Source organism: Populus nigra, chromosome 3 (assembly GCF_951802175.1).
Source record: "Populus nigra chromosome 3, ddPopNigr1.1, whole genome shotgun sequence".
Lineage (NCBI taxonomy): Eukaryota > Viridiplantae > Streptophyta > Magnoliopsida > Malpighiales > Salicaceae > Populus > Populus nigra.
This window is the reverse complement of record NC_084854.1, coordinates 1,335,691-1,351,634: the sequence shown is the minus strand read 5'-3', so window position 1 is coordinate 1,351,634 and position 15,944 is coordinate 1,335,691. Positions and strand designations below refer to the sequence as shown.

At 34.6% G+C, this 15,944-nt stretch overlaps 1 protein-coding gene across 3 annotated transcripts; it reads right to left on the bottom strand.

The window, feature by feature from the left end:
- Window positions 1-1,460: 1,460 nt before the first annotated feature.
- LOC133689381 (formin-like protein 18) lies at window positions 1,461-15,600 on the bottom strand. Of its 3 annotated transcripts, none has more exons than XM_062109221.1 (18): window positions 14,940-15,600; window positions 13,610-14,310; window positions 12,629-12,850; window positions 10,581-12,556; window positions 10,354-10,483; window positions 9,663-9,734; window positions 9,053-9,151; window positions 8,827-8,868; window positions 8,426-8,506; window positions 7,900-7,950; window positions 7,720-7,801; window positions 6,858-6,952; window positions 5,898-5,969; window positions 5,687-5,803; window positions 5,425-5,493; window positions 5,248-5,314; window positions 1,805-2,175; window positions 1,461-1,704 (listed from the first exon to the last, which is right to left on the bottom strand). In XM_062109221.1, exons 1-17 carry the CDS (start codon window positions 15,010-15,012, stop codon window positions 1,988-1,990), a joined length of 4,137 nt encoding a protein of 1,378 aa, XP_061965205.1. In that variant the 5' UTR covers window positions 15,013-15,600; the 3' UTR covers window positions 1,461-1,704; window positions 1,805-1,987. The 3 variants fall into 3 exon arrangements, with proteins under 3 accessions (XP_061965205.1, XP_061965206.1, XP_061965207.1); XM_062109222.1 differs by having other exon boundaries at window positions 1,461-1,699; XM_062109223.1 differs by lacking the exons at window positions 1,461-1,704; window positions 1,805-2,175; window positions 5,248-5,314; ... (5 more) ...; window positions 7,900-7,950; window positions 8,426-8,506 and having other exon boundaries at window positions 8,836-8,884.
- Between the last annotated feature and the right edge of the window lie 344 nt (window positions 15,601-15,944).

Genomic DNA, 15,944 nt, shown 5'->3' with positions numbered 1-15,944 from the left:
ATGCGCTTTCCAGGGAGTGGGGTTTCCTCGAATCTAAAAAAAAAAAAAAAAGTGTTTTGGGCTCCGTCCCTGCTTACATATGTCTGTATATACATCCAAATATATGAATTATGCTATATTTTAATAGCGTGAAATTCTTAGACTAAATCAACTCCGATCCATGGATAAAAGATATTAAACCTAAAGTTTATAGAATCCTAGGTTTACTAATGCAACAAATAAGAAATACCACTGATTTTTTTAATGTTATCTTCTCTTCACATTCTTATTTGTAAAATAAATCAAAAGCAAATAATTAATCTTTTTTTTTTCATTTCTACTCTCTATTAATATTTGTATTCTATTGCTAATAAAAATATATATAGTTTCATAATTATTTTATTTTATAATAATAGTCAAATTTCTTTTTTTGGCAAGAAAAAAAAACTTTAAAACCTATAAATTGACTACAACTGCCATAACTCATCTAGTTTATATTTACATCAAATATATGATTATCTAAACTCCAATACAATATGAACTCATAATAACCCAACTTGAATTCGTGTGACACTACTCGTTAAGTCTAGTTTAATTTTTAAAAAGAGAGAAATAGAGCATGTATCATATTTTTATTTCCATTTCAATTCAAACACTTTTTTTAAAAAAAAAATTGTTGAATCAAATCCCACTATTAATTAAAATTTAAAGTTTAGGATTTAATAAACATAATAAATCTTGTTTTAAAAAACACAAGGCCTAGATTATTGAGTTACTATGTCAATCCACGGGCATCAAGTCAATTTAAATCAATTATTTTTATTAAAACAATATTCTCTTATTATTTTACAAGACTGAACCAACCAAATTTGGATCAAGTTTAATTAAGTTAAATGGATCATTAAAAACTTGTTTGAGTTGAGTGAACTAGGTTAATTTCTAGTTTGATTCAACTAGAAAACTAACTCAAATTGAAGTCCAGGTTTTCTAAATCAACTTTTTATGGATTGTAGCGAAAATGGAAATTAGTTCGTTTATGGTAACACAAGGTTTTTTTCTTCATAAATTCATTTAGATTGCTAGCTTCAATTTTGATTTATCTTCTGGTGGTTTTTGAGCGAATAAAATTTTACATCAACTTAGATCTCAGGATAAGAAAAATTATTTTTTTTTCTCTAAATTTAAAACCCAGCAATTCATCCTCTTTCTGCAGAAAAGCAAGGAAGATGATCCCAGTTTTTTGTATCATACCTGGCTGGACATCAGGGAGGATAAAAAAGAATGAACACCATGACATAATCATGAACAGAAAAGGATGCATAGCAATAAGATTGTGGTGAAATGTGATTGAAACTACATTTTATTCTAATTACAGTTTTGAAAATGTTTGGTTAATTAATTCATCCCACGATTGTACATAGATCCCACTGAAAATTCTTCCATGAAAGTTATGAAAAAGGTTCGACAATAATAACATTAAATTACAAACTAAATCACCCTCTTCATTTTCTTGAGAAATGAGGCTCTTGATGAATAATAATAGTATTTAACAATGGCTACATATAGACATTTACATCACTGTACATCAAAATGTACACAGCAAACAATGCTCCTGCCATCTCTAGCTAACCGAATTTTAACTGATTTTTACAAAATTCTGAAGGTATCTTGCGACCTGTCGAGGACTCATCGAGGGGGTCATTGAAGATCGCTGACATCTCTGCTCTGAAAGCAGAGAAACTTGGTAAGCAATGGCACAAGTGAAGTATCAAAGATGACACTGAAACAGTAACACAAGTACAGAAGACATGTAAGCAAGGATTACCACACAAAAAATAGAGTATCCGTCCCTGCCTTGTACACCTGCATTTAAGTTCTTATTTTTGCTGCAGAGGTAAACACTTCTCTCCAGATTTGAGCTCTAGTTTTTCCCTTTTAGCTCAGCTTTGCAATGATGTTATCTATACGAGAACAGGTTTTGGTTGGATTGGCAGAATATAGCACTTGATCATTGGATGCTCCCACTTTTGATGGGTGTCTGTACCAAGTTTTCAGACAGTTTTCTGGGAGAAGCAATCTTGGGCTTTTCAATCTGTGCCTCCTTTTCTGCTTTTTTCTTTTCCAATTCAAGTTGTTTTAGGTTTTCGTCATGTGCTCGGACAAACATCCTCACAAAATTGAGCAGAGTGGACACAACTGCAGAATGAATGAAGATAAAAAAGTGAAAGGTCCCCTTCTGTACAAACAGAGATTCAAGAGCTGATGATAATATTCAAGAATGACCTGAATATCATAACCATGCACAGAAAACATGGATATGCATATATACACCTTAATTTAGTAATCGCTGCTATATCATTTCCCATGCTATATTGCAGGTCATATCAATTTTTTTAACGTATAAAAAATATCTAGGTGTTATTAATATGTTATCTAGTAGAGAAAAAATTTAAACCAAGTGGGGGTTAACCCGACGTGACCCGATCAACTTGACAGGTTCAAAAACAACCCAGAAAACCATTAAAAATATAGTTTGACTAAAAAAAATCAAGATGACATGTTTTTAAAAAAATATTGAGAAGAAAACACATTAGATCTATTTGGATCAACTTGGGTTAACTTGTCTAATCCGCGACCCAGATCATGAGACCGAAATAACTTCATAGAAAGCAAATTAAAACACAAAATAAAACTCAATTCTCAATTAAATCAATGTTGAAGGATGAAATTAAAAAAAAAACCATAAAACAAACAACTTGAGTCATGTGCTAGGATAACTCTATAAAAAGCAAATTAAAATAAATTATGAACATTAATTCTTAATAAATTCAATTTTAAAGAATAAAATTTAAAAAAAATCAATCTAAAAGCAAGACACAATAAAACGACATGAGTCTACCCGGATTAACATGCAAAACATATAACCCGAGACATATGACCATGATAACCTCATAGAAAGCAAACAAAAATAAATCATGAAGCCTAATTCATAATCAACTCAATACGGAATGATGAAATTAAAAAAAAACTTGAGTCATTTGGGTTAACCCGCGACTCGAATCATGAGACCGAGATAACCTTATAGAAAATAAATCAAAATAAATCATGAAGCTTAATTCTCAATGTTAAAGGATGAAATTGAAAAACTATATATATCAATTAAAAAATAAAAAAAAATAAAACTTGAGTCAATCAAGTTAATTCACCAAACTCGTAACACGGGTTATGAGACCAAGCTAACCACATATAAAACCAACCACAATAAATTATAAAGCTCAATCTTTAATGAACTAAATGTTGAAGTGTGAAATTAGATAGGGAAACTATTGAAATGAATAGTGTTTCACCACATCTTTTAGTTTATACTATAACTATAATATAACTAGCTATTTAATTTGCGCTCCGCCACGAACTGTAAATTTTTTTTTCAAACAAATAGTCGGTATACAGGCTATCTCTCGATGTGATTTTTTACATAAAAAATTCAAAATATAAATCGAAAAGTCTATGTAAGCATATAATTAAATAAATCGATAAGCATCTACGTAAATATACAAAAAAAAAATTGTTAACAAATAATCAAAAGAAAAATTGAAAAATTAAGAGATAAATGTAAATCAAGATATTCAATCACAATAAAATATTTACCCGATTGTGTTTACTAAACTTGTTTATTTAAATTAATAAAAGATAATAAAAATAAAAACACAAATAAAATTGATTGAATAAACCCACATCCTTAAAATATATTTCGCACGGCCAAACATATAAAAAATATTATTTAAAAATAAATATTTTTTATTTTGAAAAATAAAATCCATATGTATAGAACAAACAAAAAAATATATAGATAAATTAAAATAATATCTTCAAAAATCAAATACAAACAAAATAATTTAAAAAAAACACTTAAATCCAAAAAAGGCATACAAAACTCGTGATATATGTCATGAGACTAAAATAAACTCGTGGAAAAGAAGTTGAAGATAATCACAAAACCAATATTTAAAAAAAAAAATTAATGTGAAATGATAAGATCGTAAAAGAAAGTGAGCAACAAAAAAAAGATGCCAAACAATATTAACTTTTCAAACTCGTGACCGAAATCATTAAATTGAAAGCACTACAAATAACAAAAATACAAAGCTGAATCCCCAACAAATTAAATGTCGAAAGATGAAACCAAGAAAAAAAATCAATAACACGAGGATCTAAGAAAAAATTTTAATTAAAAGAATAAGGGTGAAAATAAAAAAATAATAATTTGAGGACAAACAAAGATTTCAATTGGAGGGTTAAATTGAATTGAAAAATAACTTTGAACAAAAGAAAAAACAAATAAAAAAAGAGTTAAATTGAAAAAATTAAAACATTAATGTTGATTAAATGATGAAATTAAAAGTCAATAAAACTTTAACAAAAAGGCTAAGGAAATAAATTACAAATCAAAAGAATAAATACCGAAATGAAAAAAAATTATAATTGAAGAACTAAATTGAAAGCCAATAACACTTTAACAAAAAGAATAAGAAATCAAAAGAATGAGGATTGAAATTGAAAAAGAAAAAACAAAGAGGACAATCGTGCACTTTATTTGGAAAGAGAGAGAAAAAAAAAAAAAGTCACCGGTAATAATCCAACCACCATACATCGTCATGCACCACACCATAAGAGTATATGGTGGCGCTTACAAAAAACGACGGAAGATTATGTTTGGGCATCGGGTGGCGTCACATGCGCTGCCTAAATGGCAATGACGCCACTCACTTGTTAGTACATAATGAGCATGCGATAGCAGCTTTCTTGAATAAAAAAGTAAAAAGTAAAACAACCTATGTGAAAGTACAAAAATACCCCCAAATACAAACCTTATTTTTTGTCTTTTCTAAGATTAATAACATATTTTAACTGTATTCGAAGAAGGGGAAAACCAAAAAAAAAAACACCTTTAGCCAAAAGCCCATATTTTTTTGATTTTATTGTTTAAAAGCATATGAAAAGTCGAAAAAACCCTCGGTCGACAGCTCTAAATTTTGTTAACATTGAAGAAATGCATATTTTTAATGTATATAAAATTTGAAAAAGACTAACATACCCACCAATCTTATAATGACCACCCTCTGAGGCTTCTTTTTATTCCACCCAACAACAAAAGGATAATTTCAATGTGGATTGCAATCCACGGTGAACTATATCCCAATGCTACAGTGAAACACTCACTTTCACGCCCAATTTATTTTAACAACGTTGGTACATACTGGACAATACCTTGCTCAAATGTGCAACGTGCCGGATCTTCCCCAAAATAAAGAGCCAGTGCATCCGCATTTCTACCCTAAAACATTCAGATTCAGAAAACAAAAACCTCTGGTAGTGAGTGTTCAAGTTCGAGTGCAGAATTACTGTCCAAAAGCAGCTGGTCAAAACAAAATTCCATATACATACCACGCAGGAATAAAGGCAAGCCAAAGACCTCACTTCACTTTCAGCAAAAGCAAGGAATTCCTTAAGAATCTGAACATTTCCAAGGAAAAGGAAAGATATATTAATTATTACAATCTGCCACAATAAAGGATATTATACAGGTGCGTGCATGTGTGCCTGCATGCATGCCAATGGCGAGTAATTCCATTAATTGCAGGTAATTCCTGCAGCAAATCCTGAGAAACCTTTATACACAATGAACAGAGTAGCTGGAAGGACTTGCCTTGCAAAAATTTTCTGAGACCAAACCATCATTCTCGGCAGCACTCAATTCCTGCATAACTTTCTCAAGTCCTTTACTAACGGCTTGCATTTCCTCTGCCAAATATTTCAATTGTATCTGCACGAAATTGAATGTATAACTTAGCAAGCAAACAAAGTAAAGGAAACTGAATTTCCAAAAAAAAAAGGAAAGAAAGGAGGAGGAAGATTACTTTTGTTGCAGCCTCCAAACTCACAAGATCCTTTGGAAAATCTAGCAGTTCTGCAAGCTTTTCAGCAAGTACCTACAACTCAGAAGCCAGCAAGAAAAGAAAAGTGAAAGATAAATATCTGTGGTGGGATGAAGAAGCTAAGATTTCCATGGCTACCAATTGATTCATGCAAAAAGATTCAATACCAAACCCAAATAAATAGTTTTATCAGAAGTTTTGTTTTCCATTTCTTCAGTATCTTCTAATGTTCAATGTGTACAAAATTTATGAATATTCAGCAAAAAAGTTAACAATTGCAAATATATTTCTCAGTTAAAAAACAAAACAGATTCACACACTCTGTGATGATTAGATGTCAACACTCAGCGTCATTAAATGCATTTTCAGCTAGTCCAGCCTCGGCAAGACGGGTTTTAGTGTAGGTATCAATTGCCATCCAATCAATTTAACGAAACAGCTTAGTCAATTATATTTCTGGATATATGTTCTTTCAGTCACTAGAACCTTACAGCCACATAAAAGGCAAATCAAAGGATGTAACACGAAAAACTTTTCATTTATTAGCTCTCCAAAATCCAAGTAAACCTTTTCTCATCTGTCAGCACCAGTGACTTGATTCAGCTTTAGGAGCAAGGACAGTACAAAAATCACTCTTAAACAGTCATAGACAGTGCAACTACATCAATTTTCCTCTTTCCCGTCCTCTAGATGTTATCTCAAACAACTAAAAGGAATGGAGTGGGAAGGAAATTTTAGCTAATAGACCAAGGGAGGGTTAAGGTGGGGGAGTAGATCTTGTTTAATTCATGCAGAAATCAATTGCCTTTGGTCTTGAAACAGCCTCTTGGACAATTCAATGGTCTTCATTGTCTAAAATTAACTCACATATACTGATGGTAACCAAACAAATCATAAATTCATGATTTAAGCTGCAATTCAATTTAAAGGAAAATATTCTACCTTACAAAGATAATGCATGAGAGTCATCTTGTTGTTTTGAGCTCGTGTATCAGTGAGTTTGAGGAGACTATCCATTCGAAATCCAACTGCAGAACCTAAAGCAATGAAATTTTGAAATTACTGAAAGAACAATCCAGATCTGATGCAAGCACATCAAGAGGATACAAGAGAAGCACAAAAGAATAAGACAGGCAGAGAGATTAACTCCAAAACTCCTGGAATTAATCTCATCAAACAAGATCTTCAATTTCAGAGAAAATATTCTGCATATTTTAGGTCCCATTAATAAGGTGGGAGAAAGAAGGGCTTTGTTTGACCATTTATGTATGGTGCATGCTCAACCACATGATCTTGCAAGTCCAGGTTCAAGTATAACATTCCAACCTCAGTGTAATTACAAAATTAGATTGCATCAAGGTGTGAGGTATAGTTTTCTATCTTGTTACTTCTTTAGCTTTAATCACTTTCTGGGCAACAATGTCTGGTACAGAATCCTACAGTAAATGTTTGGATCTTACAATCAAAGACTTGAGATTATACAGGAGGAGGTTCTGGATTTACAAAGAATTCAGCATCTTATTTAAACAAAAAATTGGGATTTCAAGAAGAGACATAAAAACCAGACAAAAAAAAAAGTCATCAGTATAATGATTTTGCATAAAAAAGGTCCTATAGATTAGATTAATGGCTCTCTCGAACAAGCTGTCTGTTAGACTTTTCTAACATGGGCACAAACTAATGTGCAACACTGTTACGCCTAATTCCATATTCTCTGGAGTGATGTGCATTACTGTTATGCCTAATTTCATATTCTCTAAAGTGTTATAACAACAGGATGCTAACCAATGGAGTTGCAACTTACCCCTTGCAGTACCAAAGTTGAGAGCATTACCAAGAGAAAGAATTGTTTGCATGATCCTTTTCAACTTTGCTGAGCTCCTGATCTGATAAAATACATGATAGGAAATGCTGTTAGAGTTGAAAATCTTCAGAGAACTAACATTGCTGGAAGAAACTAGAGAAGTAAAAAGATCTGACTTGCCTCTTCAGAAGCCGAATTTACAATATTCAAATTACCTCTGAGATCAGAAACCTGAAATAGGTGTGAGACAAGGGCTAAATATTTGCAAACAATGGTTTTACTGCAGCAGGGGTCCCTATGCTTCAATGCTGCAGTCACATCGAACCCCATGGTTCAAAAAAGGGCAATTGAGTCTTGAGATTTGAATTTCAGACAGAGTTAGTCTCTCCATCCAGTTCCATAACCAATTTCCATTAAGTTACAATCTGTAGCCAAGTTTGGTCAATGATCAAACTTGACCAAAATCTCAGCCAATCGGTGAGTGCCATGTGCCCTTAAGCTAATAATTTGACATTAGCAGAAATTTCTAATGAACTTGGAGGGAGGGACTAACTTTGTCATTTCAAGAATCCAATAGTCCTTTTGAAACCGCAGGTTTCAATGTGACTGAATCATTGAACCATAGGGACCTCTATTGCCAAAAAAAACAACAAACAACGATGAAAACATCATAGAATCAACATAATCAAAGAGATTGGCCAATAACCTGGGATTGGAATTGTATCTTAAACGAAAAAACTCTTAGCTTTGACTCTGCACGTGGCACTTTCATCATTTCTAAGAAAAACTATCATGAAAAATGCAAAAGGTGTTGAATTAGAATACAAGGCCAAAACATGTATGGAGTTGACATTCTCAAACCACATTGCAGCTCATTTACATGATTTGTTTCCAATGATATGCTACAAAAGTAGGAACCAGAGGTTCACAAATGTCAATAAGCATTATTCATTGTCTACTGGTTGGTTAATCAATTAAAAAGGAGTAAAGAGCAAAATAAGCCAACCTTTTGCATTTCATTTGTAACAAGGGCATGAACTATAACAAGATAGAAAATACAATAATAAGAACAAGAAAGTTAATCTGAAAAATAAATACTTCACTCACCTGTTCACATTTTCCCAGGTTCTCTTTATCTCCATTATAACCCTGAATGTAAGAAATTCTGGTTTTAACTCAATGAACATGAGGGACTGCATTAGCTGATCGATGTTTTAAATTATGAACAAATAGAAAAATAAATAATTGGTGGTGACAGCTCTCAACATGGCATGAAGTGGTAGAGGATTTATGAACAGAAAAAGTAAAAAAGCAGCAAAAGAATTTGTAATACCTTGAGTAATTCCATCTCCTCTTTTGTTGGACAAAACTTAATAAGGTTATCAACCTGATCAACATCCAATGCTGTATCATCCAAAGCAAGAACCGAACTCTGCAAGACAGTTAGAGAAGCAAGGATGTAAGAGAACCGACCAAAAACATTTGAGCAGTTAAAGTCTCTAAAATGAATGCAAGCATGCATAGCAAACTTCAGCAGGAAAAGTATGTCTTTGTTCATTTGCATTAAAAAGGGTCAGGTATCAGGGTTGGCATGTTTTCTCAAATTCAAAACCAATTACACGTCATCATTTAGTAGATTCCAGAAGAATTATTTACCGCAGCATGAAGGCTGGTATATGTTTAACATTCAAAGGAATCACGTAGGAATGCAAGGTACATGGAACAACAAGAAAACTTTTAAGTTTTCAATCACCACCATGAAATCACTATGACAAGCATTCTCACATTTACGGATAGGTACAGAAGCTTTGAACACAAAATAATTATGAAAATCTCCTCAGCTTTGAAACTGCAGTCCATAATACAAATTTTGTACAATCTAATTTTAACACATTGTTTTATGAAAAAATTAGCTCAGACAAGTGCAACAAGGTTCATCTTACCATCAGATCTGGCAGAGGAATTTTAACCTTTGAAAGCATGATTTCACAATTATATGCCCGTCTAAGTTCAATCTGCAGAACCAGTAAACACCTCGTGAAGAAACAAATTCAAATGAGATGTTTTGCTAGTTATCTACTACTATCCAGAATACAGGATACACTGCAAAAATGCATGTCAAGCACTGAACATGAGAGCTTGCAATAATACAGTTCTGTAATTTGCAAATAAAAACCAAATACGAGTGATCTTTCAACCAAATGAATTGTTGGTACAAATTTGATATTAATCTCCTTTAAAACAATATTAAACAGATAAAATTTGGACTGCCAACATCAGGTGAACAATTCTGTTTGATATAATTTCGCAAAACCAATTGCCTAACCTAAATTGAAGATGACCAAATTCAATCAACTGAAGAAACCCTACCCTAACCCTACATGGCTACACCAGAAAGGCAACCCACCTAGACCTGACTTCGTTGTTTAAGGAACCTATAATTATCTGCAAGTATTGGTAAAACTAAACACGATGGCACTTGAGATGCTTGTTAGTGAATCCTAAGTAGAGTTAAAATGGGTAGGCTAGTTGGGATGCCCCAAGTAGTGAATTGAACTTGGCATTAATAAATGTAAGTCATGCAATCGATAAAATCAAGCATAGGCTCCACTCCCATGAATTCAAACTGATTACCAGCTGGATTTTATCAGATTTATGTCCCACGGTGCGCCGATTTGATTTCCCTGCTGTGCTCCCACGATCAGAATTTGGAGCAGCTGCTGAGAAAAGAGTCTCAAGTTCTGACATGTCAAACTCTGGAGCCCTAGTACAGACAAATTTGATAAGGTATAATAAGTGACAACATAGAGATAATAGAGGAAGGCCATTTTGAAGAGAGCAATAAAACAAATGGTGTATACTTGGAAGCTTCATCAGCTTTTTGCGCCTCAGCCCATAAACTGCCTGACACGGCCCTAGTTAATTTTAACCAGTGATAAGGTTTCAGGTTGGCTTTTCTGGGTTGATTTTTTGAATTTATACGAAACATGCCCCGCCCCTTTGCACTAAATGGAGCACCAGAAGGTGGTCCAGGAACTGAAGGTACATTTCCATTACTAACTCCAGCATGTGATAGTGAGGAGACACTGCTAGTTCTTGACAACCCGTTGGCCAAAGGAGCAGGAGGAGGTGGCACAGGAGGAATATGCGCGGCATTGTTATATGAAGAAACAGCAGAGCTATGAGGAGGAGGTGGTGGTGGTGGCACTGAAGGAGCACTAGTGAGACCCAAGGCAGATCTAGAATGCAGAGGAGGTGGTGGTGGTGGCACTGAAGGAGCAGTACTGGGGCCCAAGGCAAATCCAGAATGCAGAGGAGGAGGTGGTGGTGGCGGCGGCACTGAAGGAGCACTAGTGGGACCCAAAGCAGATCCAGCAAGTAGGGGAGGAGAAGGTGGTGGTGGTGATCTGGGCCCAACAGCCAAGTTCTTCACAGACTGCGAAGTAACTGAGCTAGCAACCTTAGAGGCCATTCCCAGGGGTAGAGGAGGGGGAGCTGGATACGAGTTCCTGTCAGCAGAAGATGGAAGTGCTCCTAAAAAAGAAGGGGGTGGAGGAGGGGCTGGGGGAGCTGAAGATGAACTCTTGATAACAGGAGACAAAGAGGCAGAAAGAGAAGAGTGAAGAGGAGAAGGAACCAACGGTGAGTAAATACTGCCAGATGTTGCCTGAGGATGTTGACTGAGTAAAGAATCTGTTTCTTTGGAAAAAGATTGAGCAGGAATAGAACAAGAAACAAAAGAATTTTTGATAGTTTGATGTGTTTCAATTGATGATTGGAATGAGTTAGGAGGGCATGGTGGTGTCCCCGGAGTAGACACCTGATTGAGTTGTGCAGGTTTGGATAATTCTGTGACGGAAGAAGAAATTGAAATGGGTTGAGTAGGAGGAGGAATAGGACATGTTGGAGAAGGCTTTTCTGTAGTTTTAGGAGCTCCAATTGAAGATTGCAATGGGGTAGGAAGTGGTGGTGTCCTCAGAGAAGACACATTACTGAGTGGTGCAATTTTAAGTACACCTGTGACTGAAGATGATATAGCAGAGGAAGGTAGAGATACTGTCACTGGACAAACGACTTCTTCGCCTTTAGATGCAGCATGATCATACAACAAAGCTGTGATGCCAAGGTTAGAGGGTGCACCATGGTATCTTGACATAGGCACAGGTGAGGCCTGCAAGGAATTGCTATAGGAAACTGGAGAAGAGTGCGATCTCTGAGGTACTCGCTGTGATATGAGCTTAGATTGAGCTGACAGTTGGAGAGCAACCTGGAGCTCTTGTGGTTCAACCTTCTTTTGAGTTGAATTTTCATCTGAAGATGGCTTAATAGAGGGCGTAAATTGGAGGGCAACCTTCAGTTCTTGGGGTTCTACCTTCTCCCCAGCTGAATTTTCATCAGGAGATGATTTTATAGAGGGCACAGATTGGAGGGCAACCTTTAGTTCTTGAGGTTCAGCCTCCTCTCTTACTGAATTTGTATCTGAAAATGGTTCAAAAGAGAGGATAGATTGTTTCATCGGGGTAATGGAAGTGGGACTTGGAGTCTTGTTTTCTGATTCTTTTAGTTTCAATTTCTCTTGAACTTTAACAAGGGTTGATTCCATCAATACACTGCCTATTTCTGCCATCTGGGGAGAACTGTCCAAATTTTCTTGGGGTGCTATGATATGCTGGTGCGCATTTTGTGCTACATCAGTTTTTGTATCTGGCCAGTCCACGTTGCTGAAAATCTCATGCACTCTTGCAAACGCTTCCATAGGTAGGCCATCTTTCTCTTCTAAACCAGGCAAATCAATTGCAGCAATTGAAGTAGCAGAATCCATCTCTGAGAAAAGAACCTTCATCCAGACCCAAAACATTCATTATCTCTAGTCATAGTAAATTTCAAGAAATGAAAGATAACTAGATACCTCTGCTCTGAAGTCCTTGGGAAATTGATCCTTTGCATTCCATATCGTGTCAATTTCATCACGATTGAACATCAAGATATTTGATCTTATAAAGGCTGTGTTGAACATGACCCGAAACATCATCTGTTCCCTTTCGTGATCACTGTCCAAGGAAATACACTCCATGACAATATCACCTTGTATATGACAATGGATGTCTATTTTAACCAATTCACATTCTGCCTGCCAAAATAAATGAAGAATTTGAAAGCATGCACAGCAAACTTTACAAAAAGTATAAATGCAGTTTTCAGAGACAGGATGAGAATGGAACAAGTTTACCTAATAATAGAGATGATTACATATAAATTTATGATTATCAATAGACTATGGTGCAAACAGAAAGCATAATTTTGTATGCAATGTGTGTGTGAGTTCATATCAGTATGTGTACTATTAACAAATCTCTAAAGATAAGGGGAAGAAAACCACCAGCTAAAATAAATTAACTGTAAACATAAGCGATTTTATAGATGACAATACTGTCTCAGGCATGATATTGTTTTGATCACAGAAAACCATAATAGTCACCTTAACATAACAGGTGCTTATTTCAGAAAAGTCGAAAAGAAAGGCATGGACGACCCGGCTCCTTAAGCTTTTAGAATTACTTCATGTGCATCAGCAGATATAACATGAGTGTTAAAGATAACAACTCTTTGCTAATAACCATCATAAATAGAAGGAAAAAAATCATGAAAGTAGCCAACTGAAAAGGTCAATCAGATGGGAAAAAATATGTACACAGACACTGCTCTTGCAAAGAAATTCAACTGTTTTATTACTGCTCCTAGTAGTAAGACAGATCCTGGAAAGGCCATCTTATTTAAGTAATGTAGAACACCATAAACAATGATAAGATTCTGTTCTGGAGAAAAAATACAATTAACTTTTCAAATAAAAATTGATAGAAATTGTACAAATTGAAGAAACTTGAGCTACCTGCTTGAAATGCCGGACGAATCTGCTCCTTTTTGGTGTTGAGAACAGAACTTTAGGATTCCTATCAGCAGCCATAAAAGGGTCTTGTCCATATATCCTAAATATCGGCCTGCAACCCCCCTCTGTATCCATACCAGGAACTAATCTAAGAATAATGCAATCCAATGTAAGTGCTCTATCCAGAGGAGGCCATTGTGTTCCCACGTTCCTCCTTGATACATACTGTAAGTACCTCAATTGCGAAGGTAATGGATTAATAGGGGACATCAGCTGTAAAAGCTCTCGAGGCCCTTGCTTATAAATCATGTCTAGAGTTCTCTGCTCACCAGTGAACTGCTTCCCATATAGCAATAAGGCAGCAAGCATGAAAGCCAGAACTGGCCACCCACCTCGTTCGCAATGCATCAAGACCACATTTTGTTGCCCAAGTGACAGCCAGCTTTCACTCGACCGTAAGAAGTGATGAATCATCTCCATTGAGAGTATGGGGCAACTTTCATAGTGTCGGGGATAGTCCATCACAGTCATGTCAAATTCGGACAATACGCTAGAAATCTGGCTTTGGTTATCGCCCTCTCGGAAATTAAACACCATAAATGAAGCATCAGGCAAATGGTTATGAAGTTTACCCACTATGCCTCCAATGTACACTTTATATTCTTCATCTTCAAAAGTGTCCGTACAATAGCAGCAATCAAAGACTGAAACCAAACAACACGAACCATCATTAATATTTACAAAGATAAAAGCATAACATCAGCATTATCCACAATAGTATTTCCAAAGATAGAAACTTTAAAACCAAATTAACCATCAACACCAATGCAAGTATTATAAAACACTAGACGTAATGACAAATAGATGATATATGAAACAAAAGAAAACCGATAATCTTGAGCCCTACAGTAAGCAAATAGTTGCTATTTACATATCACAACATCTGCATTATCCAGAATAGTATATTAAAAGATGGAGGCTCTAAAACCAGTTAGCTATTAGCATCAATACAAGTAGTTTCAAACACTAAAAAATCAAATGATAGAAAAAACAAATCAAAAAACAAATAAAACCCATGAATCTTCTTCAAACCTGAAGTTAAAGATAGAGACTTCAAAACCAATTATCCACAAACCCAACGCAGGTAATTCAAAAAACTTAAAATCAGTACAAACATAACATCTACATTACCCACAATAGTATCTCAAAAGATACGGACTTTTAAGACCAATTGCCTACCAACATCAATGCAAGTAATTCAAGACACAAAAGAACCAAAACCCATCAACCTTTAACCATAAAGTTTGCCAAATTGTTCAAATTTAAAGCATACCGTAAACCCTTTCAGAGATCTCCAAAAGCCCATCAGGTGGTTTTCTAAAGAAGAACTTCCTAAACAAAGCCATTTATTTATTTCCTTTCCTCTTTCCTTTGAAGATCCAATGGAATCACCTACAAAATTGAACCCACATTGCACCAAGAAGAAAACTTTCCTCGAATAAGCTCAAGAAACCCCAATAAACGATTGCACAAAACAGAGCAGTGTCTGTTGAGGAACCAGAGAAATCATTAATTTTGCTGGGTTTTTAAGAAACCCTTTTTCGTGGGTAACTGTTATTCTTGTCTACCAATTCACACTTTGTCTCTCTCTGCCTTTGTATCATAGAAAGATTGAAAATTTGCTTTCAATCAACATACTTTGATAGCTAGAGAGATATACAGATAGAAATAGGAAGAATATTCAGTTTCTTTTCTTTTCTTTTTTCTTTTTTTCAAGAGGGACGGACAGAGACAGAAACAGGGATTTGGAAATGGAGGTTTGTTGTTGTTAAGGAACAGAAATGGGAATCCAACAAGGATCTGAAGCTTGTCTCTCTTAGGTTTTGTTCTGTATCTGAATGTTGTTTGTGTTATTGCATGATGCGTTGTTTGTGTACATGTAATGATTTTTCTTTCATTTTTCTTCTCAGATGTTTGTGTCAAAAAGAAAGATTAGACGTTGGATTTTTTGTGCTATAAGTTGCTTGATGGCACGTGTTTTGCCATGAAGAAAGGACGACATGACAAGGAAATTTTGATTAGTTTAATGAGGGGTTAGGAAAGTTAAGGTAGATTTAGTTTGGAATTGTATTTGAAATAGCATTTTAAAAATTTTAAATTTTAAAAAAATTATTTTTTTATATTTTTTATTTATTTTGATATGTTGATATTAAAAATAATTTTAAAAAATTTAAAAAATATACTATTTTGATATATTTTCAAAAAAAAATACATTTTAAAAAATAATTAATATCACACTCTCAAATACCTCATAATTAGAAAAATTAATATTGCAATT